General features: G+C 53.5%; 3 protein-coding genes across 3 annotated transcripts; 2 read left to right on the plus strand and 1 right to left on the minus strand.

The window, feature by feature from the left end:
• Window positions 1–140: 140 nt before the first annotated feature.
• On the plus strand, window positions 141–5000 carry W97_01348 (uncharacterized protein; the record flags this gene model as incomplete). Its single annotated transcript, XM_007779256.1, has 7 exons — window positions 141–272; window positions 363–2190; window positions 2581–2855; window positions 2923–3096; window positions 3144–4232; window positions 4292–4439; window positions 4501–5000. 7 exons carry the CDS (start codon window positions 141–143, stop codon window positions 4998–5000), a joined length of 4146 nt encoding a protein of 1381 aa, XP_007777446.1.
• Window positions 5001–8133: 3133 nt separating this feature from the next.
• On the plus strand, window positions 8134–9099 carry W97_01349 (uncharacterized protein; the record flags this gene model as incomplete). The annotated part of the gene is made up of 1 exon (XM_007779257.1): window positions 8134–9099. One exon carries the CDS (start codon window positions 8134–8136, stop codon window positions 9097–9099), a length of 966 nt encoding a protein of 321 aa, XP_007777447.1.
• Window positions 9100–11463: 2364 nt separating this feature from the next.
• On the minus strand, window positions 11464–15025 carry W97_01350 (uncharacterized protein; the record flags this gene model as incomplete). The annotated part of the gene is made up of 4 exons (XM_007779258.1): window positions 11464–11754; window positions 11809–11921; window positions 12003–14603; window positions 14665–15025. 4 exons carry the CDS (start codon window positions 15023–15025, stop codon window positions 11464–11466), a joined length of 3366 nt encoding a protein of 1121 aa, XP_007777448.1.
• Window positions 15026–15344: the final 319 nt, after the last annotated feature.

Consider the following 15344-nt stretch of genomic DNA (forward strand, 5'->3'; position numbering starts at 1 on the left):
ATTTGAGATGCGATGCCATGCCATGCCATGCCATGCGATGCTCAACACCACACCGAATTCCTGTGCAGCGACAACACATACATACATAGCAAAGCGAAGGGGACAGATGACATGCCATTGAGGGAGAGGCCTTGAGCAAGATGCAGTGCTACACCGAGCTGACGCCGCCTACCGCAGTCACCTACGCCGTCAACCTGCCCTTTCTCGGTCCAAAAGCCAGCAACTTGGTTGTCGCTAAGAGCTCGCTGCTCCAGATATTCGAGCTCAAGTCAGTCGTCACCGAAGCCAGCAGTAAAGCCAATGGAACCCACACGCCTACATCGCCGCTGCTCGACGGGGAGGCAGCGGGCATCTCCTTCCAGCGGACCGAGCATACCGCCAAACTCGTGCTGGTCGGCGAGTACATCCTCGCCGGGACAGTCACGGGGCTAGCGCGTGTCAAGCCGCTCAACACCAAGTCCGGAGGCGAGGCATTGCTCGTGTCCTCTAAGCATGCCAAGTTAAGCCTGGTCGAGTGGGACCCGGAGCTGTTTGGCATATCGACCATCTCCATACACTACTACGAAGGCGAAGACTTGCAAGGCAGTCCTTGGGCTCCGGATGCCGGCCAGTGCTACAACTTTCTCACAGTCGATCCTAGCAGCAGGTGCGCTGCGCTCAAATTCGGTGCCCGCCAACTTGCTATACTCCCGTTTAGGCAGCCGGGGGATGACCTCGTAGGAGGAGACTATGACCCGGATCTAGATGGCCCTTTGGATCGGCCAGTGGCAAAAGGAAAGGCCAGTGAAGGGGATGCTGATGGCAAACAAACTCCGTATATGTCATCCTTCGTACTCCCTTTGACAGCTCTGGACCCGTCTCTGACGCACCCAATACACCTCGCTTTCCTGCACGAATACCGTGAACCTACATTTGGACTCATATCCGGCTCCCGGGCGCCTTCAAAATCGTTGCTGAATGAGCGCAAGGATGTCCTCAACTACACCGTCTTTACCCTGGACCTCGAACAGCGGGCCTCCACCACCCTCTTGTCGGTAACGGGACTGCCTTATGATAGTTATCAAGTCGTCTCTCTCCCTCTCCCCGTCGGAGGAGCTCTCCTCGTTGGTGGCAATCAATTCATTCATGTGGATCAAGCCGGCAAGACCAGCGCCGTCGCTGTCAATGAGTTCGCTAAGCAATGTTCATCGTTTGCCATGAGCGATCAAACAGACCTTGCCTTGAGGTTAGAGGGCTGCACAGTAGAGCAGTTTTCTTCCGACAGTGGCGACATGCTGATTGTCTTAAACAGCGGAGAGCTCGTCGTTCTCAGCTTCAAGCTGGATGGGCGGTCCGTGTCGGGGATCTCCCTTCATAAGGTAGCCGAAGACCACGGAGGCAGTTCCATCAGGACCGGTGCATCTTGCAGCGCAGCCCTAGGTCGGAACAAGGTCTTTATAGGGAGCGAAGACGGCGAATCTGCAGTTCTCGGCTGGACGCGAAAAGCGGCGCAACTGACAAGGAAGCGTTCCCATGCCGAGATGCTGGCGGATGATGCTGACCTGTCCTTCGACGAAGAAGGCCTGGATATCGACGACGATGATTTGTATGCCGGTGATGCTGAAGCTATCAAGAAAGCGATATCTTCGCCGACTGATGCAAGCGCACCCAGCAATTACATCTTCAGAGTTCACGATACCCTGCAGAACCTTGCACCATTGCGTGACATTGCCTTTGGGCAACCATTACCGTCGCTCAAACGAGAGACATCTAAGGGAGGCAAGGCTCCTCAAAAGCCGGAAAACCTCGAACTAGTCGCTGCGACCGGACGCGGCAGAGACGGTGGCGTCTCCGTCCTGCGGCATGAAGTCACACCCGATATCACTCGCTCTTCTGCGTTTGCCGACACACATGCAGTCTGGTCGGTTCATGGAAAGAAGCCTGCTCCTAAGGGTATGCCAGCCCAAGGCAAGGACGATTTGGAAGCTTTGATGTCCGCGGATGCCGACTATGACCACTTCATTGTCGCTTCCAAGACATCGACAGATGGCGAAGAGGTATCAGTCGTATACTCAATCACCGCAAGTGGTCTCGAAGAAACCACACAGGGCGAGTTTGAACGCGAGGGCACGACCATCGATGTCGGCACCTTGGCCAATGGTACGAGGATTATACAAGTGCAGAAAGGGGAGATTCGAAGTTATGATTCAGGTAAGTCTGCAAGCTTTCTTTTCCATACATCTGCTCTGCAATACGCCCACTTGTACGGCTTGTACATAAGGGAAGCGTTTACGCCGCCTTTAGTCCGAGAATCCACACGATCGTTTTGTGATTCCAAAGACCATCCGAGAGTCACAGCGCCCAGATGCTGGGTAGGACGGAAGCTTCGGGCAACTTCCATCTCAGAGAGTATTCTGCTCACGGGCGGGCTACATTCAAAGCAGCACGAAAACGGTGGTCTCTGCACCACGCAATGTTTGTTAGATGAATACAAGATACTTCTTCTGACCCTCATGCCCCGTTCTGTCCGCTAGAGTGTTTGATTGCAGAGCCCATCACATCGCCTACCCGGAATGACTGCTAACGCGGAATGTGTGTTAGAACTGGGTTTGGCTCAGATCATTCCCATGGAGGATGAAGCAACTGGGGCCGAGCCGAAAATTATCAGTGTTAGCTTCGCTGATCCCTATATCCTCATCTTACGAGATGATTCAAGTGTCATTGTCCTCCAGGCAGACGACAGCGGCGATATAGAGGAGATTGAACGAGGTGACGCTATACTGGCTACTAGATGGCTTTCCGGGTCGATTTACAAATCTCTCGTAACTAACAACAAAGCACTGGTCTGTTTGCTCAGCGCAGAAGGTGGTCTACATGTAGGTTTCGCATTTGCCCGGGGTACTCCCCCGTCCTCTCGCATACTGACAAACGGTCGAATCACAGATATTCGAGTTGCCAGAATTGGAGAAGCCCGCGTTTGTTGCAGAGGGCCTCTCTTTCCTCCCTCCTACGTTGACTCCGGAGTACGCTCCACGGCGAGGGGCTACAAGGGCTGCGCTCACGGAGATCTTATTAACGGATCTAGGGGACCAGACATCGAAGACACCGCACTTAATAGTAAGTCCCCAGCTACACTTTATAGCAGAATTCTCACAAAGATACAGGTACGGACTTCGACAGATGACCTGGTTATCTATAAGCCCTACAACTACCCTGTGCGAGATCTATTAGAGTCGTTCACGTCCGATCTTCGATGGCTCAAGCTCTCGCAGCCACATCTGCCCAAGTACACAGAGGACCCCACGATGGAGGCCGAGGAGCGCGGCAGGGGGAGCACACTCCGGCCGCTTGATAACGTCGCCGGATATAGCACAGTCTTCCAGACTGGCACCTCTCCCTCCTTCATCATCAAGGAGTCTTCCAGCTCGCCCAAGGTTTTGAGTCTCAGAGGGAAGTCTGTGAAAGCACTCACCAGATTCCACACTGCAGAATGCGAGCGTGGCTTTACATACGTGGATGCAGACGACCTCCTCCGAGTGGCTCAGCTGCCATCGGGATTCCGTTTCGGTGACATCGGGTGGGCAACACGAAAGATCAACATCTGTCAAGAAGTGCAGGCGCTCTGCTACCACCCGCCGAAGAGAATGTATGTCCTGGGCACCAGCGACAAAGTCGAGTTCAAGCTTCCCGAGGACGACTACCACCATGAGTGGAGCCAGGAAGACATCAACCTCAGACCTCTCATCGATCAAGGCATGCTTAAGCTGCTAGACCCGTCTATCTGGGGGGTCGTAGACACACATGTCTTTGAGCCGGCTGAAGCAGTTACATGCGTGAAGTCTATGAACTTGGCGGTTTCCGAGAACAACGACAAGCGGAAACAGCTCATCGCTGTGGGAACTGCCTACATACACGGCGAGGATCTACCTGCCAAGGGCAACCTTTACGTCTTCGATGTGATTGATGTCGTGCCCGAGCCTGGACGTCCAGAGACTGGCAAGAAGCTGAAAATTGTGGGCAAAGAAGAGCTGAAAGGAGCCGTTACTGCGCTTTCCGAGGTCGGTGCCCAGGGTTTTCTGCTCGTGGCACAGGGCCAGAAATGTATGGTCCGGGGTCTCAAAGAGGACGGACAAATCCTGCCGCTTGCTTTCATGGATATGCAATGCTATGTCACCGTGGCGAAGGAGCTTTACGGAACCGGAATGATGATATTCGGCGATGCGATGAAGGGTCTGTGGTTTGCTGGGTACACCGTAAGCACTTCTCTCACTCTCCGTGTGTCGGTTGAAGTCGTTGCTCACACACAGGACAGGAGGAGCCATATAAAATGTTGTTCTTCGGCAAGAGCCGCTCTCAGATGGAAGTTCTGGCGGCAGAATTCATGCCATATGAACAGCAGCTCTACATAACAGTCGCCGACGGACACTGCGATATCCACGTCCTACAATTCGATCCAGAGCGTACGTCGCCAGGGCCCTCCCTCCTCCAAACCTCACACCTTTACTAACCCCCTCCTCTCAGATCCCAAATCCCTCTCCGGCCAACGCCTCCTCCACAAATCAACCTTCCACACTGGCCACTTCCCCACAAGCATGACGCTAGTTCCCTCAACCCTCTCCCCCCTCAACACCGTAATCGACAACGCCGCCAACCCAAACGCCGCCGCTCTCAACGGCACCCAGCCCCGCGCGCCGCTCCGCCACGTCCTCCTAACCACCCAGTCCGGCGTCCTCGCCCTCATCACCCCGCTCGACGAACAAACTTACCGCCGGCTCGGCGCCCTGCAGACCTATCTGACCAACCTGCTCGACCACCCTTGCGGCCTGAATCCGCGCGCGTACCGGGCGGTTGAGAGCGAAGGGTTTGGGGGTAGGGGTATCGTCGATGGGAATCTGTTGAAAAGGTGGTGTGAGCTCGGCAGTCAGAAACGCGCGGAGGCGGCGGGGAAGCTGGGGACGGAGGAGTGGGTTGTGGGGAGTGATCTGGAGGTTGTGGGAGGGGGAGGGTTGGGGTTCTTGTAGGGCTGGCTTTTGTGGGACAGAGGGGGTTTCGTAGGATAGATCGGGGTTTGTAGTCTCCTACAGGACTGGAGGCGTAAGGCTTTCTTTATTTCACCGCGCTAAACCTTAGGAATAGGAGGGTTCTTCTGCCAGGAAGAGCATTCGCAGCCTTGCAATATGTTGAAGAGCAAAAGTACAGGCGCATTATTGCTTTCGTAGTGTCCCATGGCTGAGATTCAACACAATCATTTGAGAAGTTATTGAATCGAGGTAGCATCTTTGGATATGAAAGCTGCGCTATATTAGACGTGTCCCACGAAAAGGTAAAACCAAGGCCATTGTATCAGACTGAACAGTAAGAGCAAGGTTGTGGGACGAAGAGACGACGTGAGAGAGAATCAGACTCATTCAGTCCTCTATAATGAATCTGAATTGTGCTGACATCTGTCGCCGCGAAGCTTGTAGCACGATATACAAGTCCTCGGATTTCGCAGCTCTTATCCTCCGGATGTCGCTTCTTGCTTTTCGAGAACGTTCCATTACCAAAGCACGATAGAGGCACTCACTGCTTGATTGAGAAGGAATCATGCTGAGGCACCCTTCACCACTCCTTGATAGTCATGGTACTGGCTGACTGCCCGGGCCGCTGCTGATGAAGAACCACGTAGCCGCGGAGGCAATATCGTTACTCTATTGCAATCCACACCGGGAACTGAATCCGACGAGTCATCAAGTAGCAGCGAGTGTAGCGGTGAAGACAACCAGAACAAGGACTTGGCACGCCATCGTCCCTCATGCTAACATCATGCTTCATCCAGATCTAGGGGCGGGAGCGTGGACAGAGTGAAGTTCTTGCCGCCTTACGCCCAGATCAAACTCCGCTCAGTTCCGCGTATCAATCAGTCCAGACGTCTGCGTGGTTGGCTTTGACTCGCTATCTGTCGTTGACACTCAACACCCGGCCGCGTTTGTCCAGAGAAAGATTGCTCAGGTGGTTTTGCTCTGCGGGTGGCTGCGGCGGTCTGCATCTGCTGCGGCATGCTACAGATGGAAGCAGATGCATGTCAGGGGCGAGCCGCTCAACGCATTCCCGCTTGCAAATATGCCACATCGCGGGGCAGTAGAGTGTCGTGAGTCCGATGTTCGCGATGCTGAGGCGGTAATCTACAAGCAATGTCGTTTATGGCAGGATGCTGCTGCCACTTTGTTTGTATCGTTGAACGAGATCGGCACCCTCATGGCCTTGTAAGACTGATCCAGACCGTGGTTTTATGTGTGTCTGCAACGGTGGATGGAGAATTTGTATCTATTTCCCAGTCAGCGACCGTTGAAGTGGAGACGATCAAAGCGAGTTGATTCCGGGGTGGAGGTGCGGGGCCAGGGTTTCCTAAACCGGTAGAGTTTGCAGTCGAGTTGCGTAAGAAATCTACGCTCCTCAACCTTTAATTTTGTTTGGCTGCAACTCTAGCTTTGTGGTAGGATAGGCGAAACACGTGAGGACCTTAATTATAAAGCTCTTTCAAACGCGGTTAACTGTAATACTACCACCATAATAAGCTATAATAAGCTGAGATTGCTAAGATAGCGTGTTGGCATATAATATCATAATATACAACCATAAGAAGGCGACATTTTAAAGATTACAAGTAACGTGTTTGATGTAGATTCAACTAATAAAGAGGGACGGCGACATCTCTTCTGCTGGCGTTCAGCTGGGAAGAAGCGCCGATCTGTGCAAGACTTGTAAATGGTTTGAGGGCAATTGAGGCTGAAGCTCCAACTTTAACTCAACGATCAATGGTACCTTATTCCATTGTTGTCCTCGTTCACCACGTTGCAGTAAGTCTTCAGGACGGTTCCGGGCCGCTGCCGACTATGGCATTATGTGAACGAGCTACCAGCACCAGCATCCCCCTCCTGTCTTTCCAATACATCCAACACATCAATATCGAAGATCGAGCTACTGAGTAGCGTTGCACCACCGTAACCTTAATATCCATTGGATCCCGCACTACGCAAAACAGGCGAGAACGTATGAGTGTCCCTTACCGCAGATCTTGAAGTAAGAATCTCCGAGATGCGGTTGAAGATCCAGTTTGCAAGCGTCACCGTTGAACGGGTTGAGTACCTAAGTTACGTGTGGGACTCCGGTAAAACCGCAGAGCCTTGTCTGCGCTCATCATGACACCGCGACAGGTGCATACGACAGCTGGAGGAATGCCGTTTGTCGAACCCCCGCCTTTGACTAAAAGCGTGTTACGACACACACCGTTGAGGGGCACCAAGAGGTGATTCGGGTCCTGTGACATCAGGCCAGTCTGGAGCTCCAACGGGCTGGAGTCTGCGCTTCGATTCCCGCTAGCTAGATCCCCTTCCTTTTACTCGTACTTTCTCCACCCCCACGCTTCCCCAGGCGAATACTTAGACGATGGGGTTGGCGATGGAACCCAACCGTTCCCTCTACGGAGGTAGCCGAAGCTCATAATGATGAGTGTCCTAAGCTGCATGTCTTCCACAAGATGAATCCCAGGAGTTGTTTCTCTTCTGCAGTGAGGTGTCAGAAATCCGTCCTCAGCATCATTGGCTACGGTTTCTGTCGTGAGGCGTCTCCCTTCAGCTCCAGCATGCTCCACGATGCGCTCCGCTCGAAACGGACCAGACACAGCCTGGCGGTGCGAACAAGTAGCTAGCTTACCCCGTTGAGGCTTGCATGCTGCTTCCTCTGTGCCCAGTGCCACGAGGCTCTCGGCATCCTTTCCGCTCTCCTTGCGAATCTTCGGACTATCAAGATTTCATTTCCATTCTTAGCTGAACCCCCACGCCAAACATAAGATTTCCCTCCACAGATTGTTTGACAATCCCCGATTTCAGGTGAGGTAGGTGATTGACGCTGTCATTCTCATCGAGATCGTAATGACTCCCGAGCTGCATACATCATCACGTTCATATTAGTAAATTGTCTCGAGTTGATTCACTCCAGCCTCTGGTGACACGTCATCTTCACTTTCTGATCAAGTCTACATATAAGGACGTCCCTTCACTTATGGGGAGCTTCGACTCCTTCATCAGCGGTGACTTGGCTTTCGGGGCAGGAGTGCGGTATAAATCAACACCTACACTTTCTGCATATCAGGCGACTTCCACCACCATCACCATGGGATCAACCGGCGACAGAAACCATCGAACTCTCATCCCTGGCGTGTACGTACCGACTGTCGTCTTCTTCGACCCCCTCACCGAGGATTTGGATCTCGACAAGATCGCCAAGCATGCTGTCCGTCTGGCGGAGGTTGGCGTAGCCGGTATCACCACGCAAGGCTCTAACGGCGAAGCCGTGCATCTAATCCACCAAGAGAGGGATCTTGTCACAAAAACCACCCGTAAAGCACTTGACGAAGCTGGCTTTGAGCACATGCCGCTGATAGTTGGATGCGGCGCTCAGTCGACCCGTGAGGCTATCGAACTCTGTCGCAAGGCTCAGGCCGCCGGCGGAGATTACGCGCTAGTCCTGCCACCAGTCTACTACCAAGGTCTGTTTTCAAAAGATTCCGTGATGACCTTCTTTCAAGACCTCGCTACCGCATCACCAATTCCAATCATCATCTACAACTACCCTGGCGCTGTGTCAGGCCTTGACCTGTCCTCGGACACTATCATTGAGCTCGCTAAGCACACCAACATCATCGGTTGTAAGCTCACATGCGGCAACACCGGCAAGCTCAACCGGATCGCTGCAGCAACCCGTGCGGCGACTCCATCGGACCCCGGTTCCGGCTTCATGTGCATGGGCGGCTCCGCAGACTTCACACTGCAGACACTGATCGGTGGCGGCTCGGGCATTATTGGTGGACTTGGCAACGTCGCGCCAAAAGCATGCGTGAAGCTGATCGAACTCTTCGAGGCCGGCAAGCTCGAGGAAGCCCGAAGGATGCAGGCAGTCGTTGCCAGGGGCGACTGGGCGGCCATACAGGGTGGCATTATCGGCACGAAGAGCGCACTGGAAACGTTCTTTGGCTACGGCGGGTTCGCTCGCAAACCGTTGCCCCGACCGAGCAAGGAAGAGGCCAAGAAATGGAGGGACGCGTTTGAGGAGCTTGTTGAGCTGGAGAAGTCACTCTAGACACCCACGTCGTGCGGGAACGAAGCTTCAACGCGCAGCCGTCCAGCTCTCGTTCGCCGCCAACTCCACAAAGTAATCCACGATCAGCCGCTGTAGTAAATCTCAGCAGTGAACAATAGAACGACAAGCTTTCGGTTGGCTATTTAGCCCATGTTTTCGAGCGTTACATTGATCGTAAAGGGAGTATTATCGTCGAAGAAACCCTGGATTTCTAGGTTCGCGGTGAGGGTTTTCCCCCGCCCGACGTGAATCTGTTGTTATGGGGGTTCCTTAGCCACTTAGGCTCCTACTTTTCAGGCGAGTTCCCCTCACCTCGTTCTCTACAAGCAGGCAGGTCTATGTTGTGCCTCTCTGCAGTGACATATCCATTTCATGCGGCGCCACGAGTGCATCTCTGGCGTCTACGGGTCACGCACTTTCGGCGCTTGAGGTGATGAGGAACGGGAATTACGGGAACGGCCCTTTTGCGTGTACACACAAACCAAGGTTGCTGTGACTGTGCAGCTTCGTCCACTGGGTCCCCCACTACACTCCCACGCCATGCTTGCCCTCTATCTTGATCAGTGGGTTTCTCTAGTGGCAGCGCCTCGGCTCGCTTGATTGCTTGACATTTCGCATATTCTTCTAGAGCCTCTGGTTCTCGCAGTGGAGTGTGGATAGGACGTGACACTTGAAGGCAGAGAAACTGCCTTGCGAGAGGTTTCAACTTGGCCCCAAATATCAGAGCAGTATACACCGATTCCCAGGCAACGAATCGGACATGTCGTTATTTGCGACCCAGAGACAATCGCCAGAGCGAAATCCGTAATAATGAGAATATAGTAACGACCTGACGTGTGGTGACGGCTAATGGAAGAATTTTCCTTCTGCTACGTTTTGATTACCGTTGAAGAGAGAGAAAAATACCGAAAGGGGACTGAGCTTCGCCTTCTGGTCATTCCGTTGCATGGAGCACGTCTCCCGTCACCCAAACATTTAACCCTCTCGCCGACAAAGTCATTCTAGGAACTGAGGATGAACTGAGGTTTCATTCGACGTGGAAGAATGATCACGTGGGCCGCTCTTGGCATCGGTTAGCGGGAAAGCCTCTTCCACACGGATTTTGAGTCTTGGCGAACTGCTCGACTCCCACCGCTGCCGCCGACAGCCTGCACCTCATCGACAACCACCCATCTTGCGCTGCTCGGAACATACTATCAAGCCTCAATTTCGACAAGGGTATCTTATACACAACACCAAGCCGTAAACTCGGACAACCGTCAAGATGGTGAGGCCCTTCTCCCCGAAGCCGCACGCGATGTTCGCCCCCTCCATACTATCGGCCGTTCCGCTGACGACCCCAATCTAGGTTCTCGCAGTCGATCTTCTAAATCCAACTCCTCAGGCTGAGGCGCGGAAGCACAAGCTAAAGGTAAGCCTGGCGAAATCCACACTCACTGGCACACGGTGCTAACACCTTCTGGCAGCAACTCGTACCCGGCCCCCGCTCTTTCTTTATGGACGTCAAGTGCCCCGGCTGCTTCACAATCACCACCGTCTTCTCGCACGCTCAGACCGTCGTCACTTGCGCCGGCTGCTCTCAGGTGCTCTGCCAGCCAACTGGTGGCAAGGCGCGGTTGACCGAGGGCTGCTCTTTCCGGAGGAAGTAGACAATCAATGGTGGTTGGAAGACGGAGCGCTAGGAGGCAAGAAGTTACACATGGCATCGAATGCGATATGAGGCGTTGGGCTGCATCTGTGCGTGGATAGAGGATGGAGACTCCCGGATATTCACCACGTTTTTGTTCGCGATGCGGGTTTTTGTGTCGTCGTTCGGCTGGACTGATCTTATGTATATTCAAAGACAACATCCAGTCGAATCGCATTCCATGATCTCTATGCTGCTGATCCCTGAGTTTGATCCTCATCGCTCAGATATTACTTCCCAATATTTCGCTCAAGAAACTCTTCTAAGTTTGTTGTGCTCTGCCACCGTCTCATCACCACTTGACAAGCCCTCCCTTTCACGCACTCATCAGGTCAAGCTTTGACGACAACTTTATGTTGTTCGCATCATGGCATTTCGGATTTCATGCACGCACCTGAGCATTTAGTCCGATATGGGTCGTAGGTTGGAATCGTTGTTGCATCTCACAGGTTTGAATTATGGATATACCAATCAGCTTCAATAATTGTAAGATCTTTCATCCATCCCTTCTGTGAGGCCCGTGAACGCCCCAAATTCTGTAGTGTACTTCAATCTACCAGGCTGGGGAGTCCAAATTACACCCGAGCAAGGAGAATTAGCATTCGTCACGACAACCCCCCCCTCTTTTTTCTGCGGCTGGACTAGGCCAGCCCCGGTGTCAAGAAGGATCCTCCATGCTACCAACCGTTCGCATTCATCGGCATCTGACCACCACCATTATCCCATCCGCCCTGAGTTATGACGTTATTGCCATCATCCCATGAATTCCCCTTGTCGCGGTCTGCAGAGCTGTCGCCATGGTGGCTCTTCTTGTTTCGCTGGTTCTCCTGAATCTGGCCCGACTTTCTGCTTGCATCATCCTTCGCGCTGGACGCGCCATTGGCACCACGCTGAGAGGAGGGAGACCATGCCGCTTGAGCTCCATGAGCTTTGTTGTCTGCAACGGGCGAAGAAGTGGCGGCCGCATTCTACTCCATGCGTCAGCGAGCAGCCAGTAGGGGAGGAAGCAAGGACGAAGTAACCCTTGTTCGCAGTAACTCCACGATCACATCGTCCTTCGACATGCTAGCTACGCGCTGCTTGTATTCCTCTTCGGTTTCCTCGATGCTGGATCCCAGGATCTGCTCAAGCATTGCTGGCTGATGTGTCAGTGTCAAGCTTATCTAATGTATTGATCCAAAGCGGTCATGTTCAGTACAGTGGATGCTTAACTTACCCCTGCTCCGGTACATGAATCTGAAGACTGCATATGGCTTCTCGATTGAATCTAGATATTCAACGCTCTTCACGCTATGCGTGTACGCCACCCCCTTGCCCGGTCGCACCTGAGTATCCACCTGTTGGCGCTCCACGGTGTCTCTTGAGATTTTGTAGCACGGTTCTTCCGGGGCGATGAAGACCTTTTCGGAGCGATGGCGATGGGCTTTCGAGGCTGAGGAAGAAAGATCGTCGGGGGTCGCGTTCCAGGTAGACCAGTAGGGGCGCGTATTAGGTGAATTTGTCGGAAGGAGGGGTTGAGAGGTGCCAGGAGTCTTGTAAGGGACGGTGGTCGATATGTGAGCCTTATGCTGGTCCTCATTGGCCTTCGGAGACGACTCATCTTGGTGTTTCGGAGTGTTGCTGACACCCCAGGTGTCATTGTTGTTGTTCTTGCTCTCGTCTTCCTGCTGGTTCGATCGTTCGGTCGTGTCCCAGGCGGCATTTTGATTATTCTCTTGTTCGTTCGTCTCATCAGCCCCGCCCCAGGTGCCGTTGGCCTGCTCATTGTTATCCTGGCCGTTAGAGGCTGCGTTCCAATGGCCATTGTCACCTCCGTTGTTCCTGCCACCTTCGTTGTTTGAGTTGGAGTTCCAATCTTGATCCTGACACTGACACTGCTGGTCCGAGTCGTTTACTTTGTTGTCATTCTGCCAGTCGCCGTGCTGACCGCTCGTGCCATTGCCATCCCAGCCGTTACTCCCTTTGTTAGGCCCGTCGTCCCAGTCGTTTCCATTGCTTTGATCACCAGAGTCATCCTGGTTCTGGTTGTTCGAAGTCCAACCGCCGCCGTTCATGGCGTTGGCACCGGAATCGTTGCCATGCCGGGACTGAGACTTTTGATTGCCATCGCCATGCAACTGGCAGGAGCTCTGCTTAGCATTCCCATTGTTGAGTTTGTCATTGTGACCCCAGTCGAGCTGCTCGTTGGAGCCCGTCCTTTGTGAGTCTCCTAGGCCAGTCTTGTTTCCCTGGTTGGATCTCTTCCCACTATTGTCCAACCGGACGTTGGAGCTGTTACCGATGGCGTTGGCATTGTTCTTGATATTCCGCCAGCCGTGGCCGCTATTGTGACCGGACTTATCTCGCTTTTCATGGTTGTGGCCGGATTGATTGCGGGCGACCTGGCCATGATTTGCTGTATTAACGCCTCGACGCTCTGCCGCAGCACGCTTTCCGCTGCTATGAGCGTTGATCCGCTGACTGGAGCTTGTATTGTCTCCCCCGCTGTGTGAGGCGCTGAAGTCATTGCCTTTTCCGCCAGTCTTGCTCTGGCTGCTACCGGAGCAGGTGCACTTCAACCGGTCTGACAGGTCGGGAGAGTCGCATTCTTCATCATTGCTAAGACCATGTTGGACACAATATGCCCGAGGACCTGGTCCATTGGAACGGTCTCGCATATTGTCTTGCTGCGGTTGATGTACGTCCAAATCGTGCTGACAATAGCTGGGATGGTGGCTATGGGAATGGTCAGAAATACGTCTCTGACGGTTCGACTGGATGTCAAAGGGCGCGGTTGGTCCCTGATATCTGTGCGAATTGACTCGACGGCCAGTTTCAGAATCATCAGCGCGGAAATCCAGTTCGTAATGCTGGCGTGAAGGGTTACGCCGAGCTTCAACGTCTGATCTATTCCAGTCCAAGCCCACCTCTGAGGATGATGACGCTGCTCGTCTAGCCCTGGACTGAGTGGCATCTGCGAGGTGAGTCCGTCCGCTGGTCGCGTTGGGATAGAGGGCATACTGGTTAATGACGACCGGAGGCGCATGGCTAGGAGGGGATGGTGCTGGAAGCTCGTCGAATGTTGTCTTGTTGGAGAATCTTCGAGACGACTCCAAAGAGGAGCTAGGAAGTGTTTCAACACGTGAGTAGGAACTGCTGTCTCTGCGCCGCTGAGGGTGGGGACATTCTCGCAGGTGCCCAGAGTAGCTGTGTTGTTGCCAGTCACCATCGTAATAATTGAATGAACGGCTGTACTCTTCCCGCCTCGGGCCAAAATCATGGTTAGAAAAGCGATTATCTCGCGGTGGGGACCGTCCGTAGTGGTAGCTGCCAGTGCGGTACCCACCAGTGCGTGGGGGACTGTACCCATGGCAGTAACTCCCACCGTCTACCGTTGGACGCAAAAGTTTCTGGGGTGCGCTACGATACGTATTGGTCCAGTCACTCCGACGCTCATCATGGTAAAGACCTCTATTATGGTAGTATGGCCGGCCACGGTCATCGTTGTTTCCGTCGTACCCGAAGTTGGTTGGCAAATCGTTAGCAGAGCCGTCGAAGAGACCAAATATGCCTGAAGCGCTGCCTACGTCTGTGTCTGCTGCTAGCGATGCCTGCTGTATAGAAACCAAGTTCGAGGAAATTTGCTCTACAGAAGCTGGCCCCCGAGCATTTCTGGCTGGATTTATGCGTCGCGCGACGTTCCCCCCTGCGGGCGCCATGCGGGATATCTGATCCGGCGGTGCGTCGCGAGTGTCTCTGCATCGAAGCACAACAACTTCAATAGTGCCGATATTGCTTGGTACGTCAGGATTGAGGGCTGATTGTTCATCTGCTGACACTGCGAAGTCGTTAGTCATTGCAAACTGTAAAGTGTTTTCCTGAGAGAGTCAGTGACAAACCGATGTCAAGCTTCTCGAAGCGCCACTCGCGAGCAACGAAGGTTCCGTCACGGTTCTTCGTTTCCTTTTGACGGACACGAAAGTCAAGGTCGTTCACCTCTTGATTTATGGCCGCCCGCCCGAGCCTGCACCCGCCCTTATTTCGATTGCACTGATACAGGCCATCCATGTAGATAAACATGGCAAGTCCAGGGGCGATGTAACCCTTGGAAGTGAGATGGATGCTGAAACTGATTGGAAAGTCCGGAACGGCGACAAATGTCTCGACGAAGCCATCACCGTAAGTGGTGTTGTACTCACGCAGCTTGTCGTGTGAGCTCGCTAACTCGATGCTGCAACTGAGCTGCTGCAGGCTCGGCATTCTGTGATGTGGGTCGGCTTGTACCTGGTGCTGCGCGTTGCTCTTTCGCTAGTGTTTCTGCTGCGGGAGGCTTACCTGAGCCGACAGGCGCGGTGTGACGGGCAATGTATGTAGAAGAGAGGCGCGAGGATCAGGTGTTCATTCGAAGAGTCACGCGCAGGGTGGGTTCCAGGTCGCAGGGTGGGTTGAGGTTATTCCGGCTTGAACGTAGTGGAATACTGCAATTGACTGAACAGGGGTGGAAGCTTGAGATGTAGTAAGACTTGACAGTGTGAGAACTTGAGGCTCGCTCGCTGAATTGACGGTGTTGCACCAGACG

Source organism: Coniosporium apollinis (genome assembly GCF_000281105.1).
Source record: "Coniosporium apollinis CBS 100218 chromosome Unknown supercont1.4, whole genome shotgun sequence".
Lineage (NCBI taxonomy): Eukaryota > Fungi > Ascomycota > Dothideomycetes > Coniosporium > Coniosporium apollinis.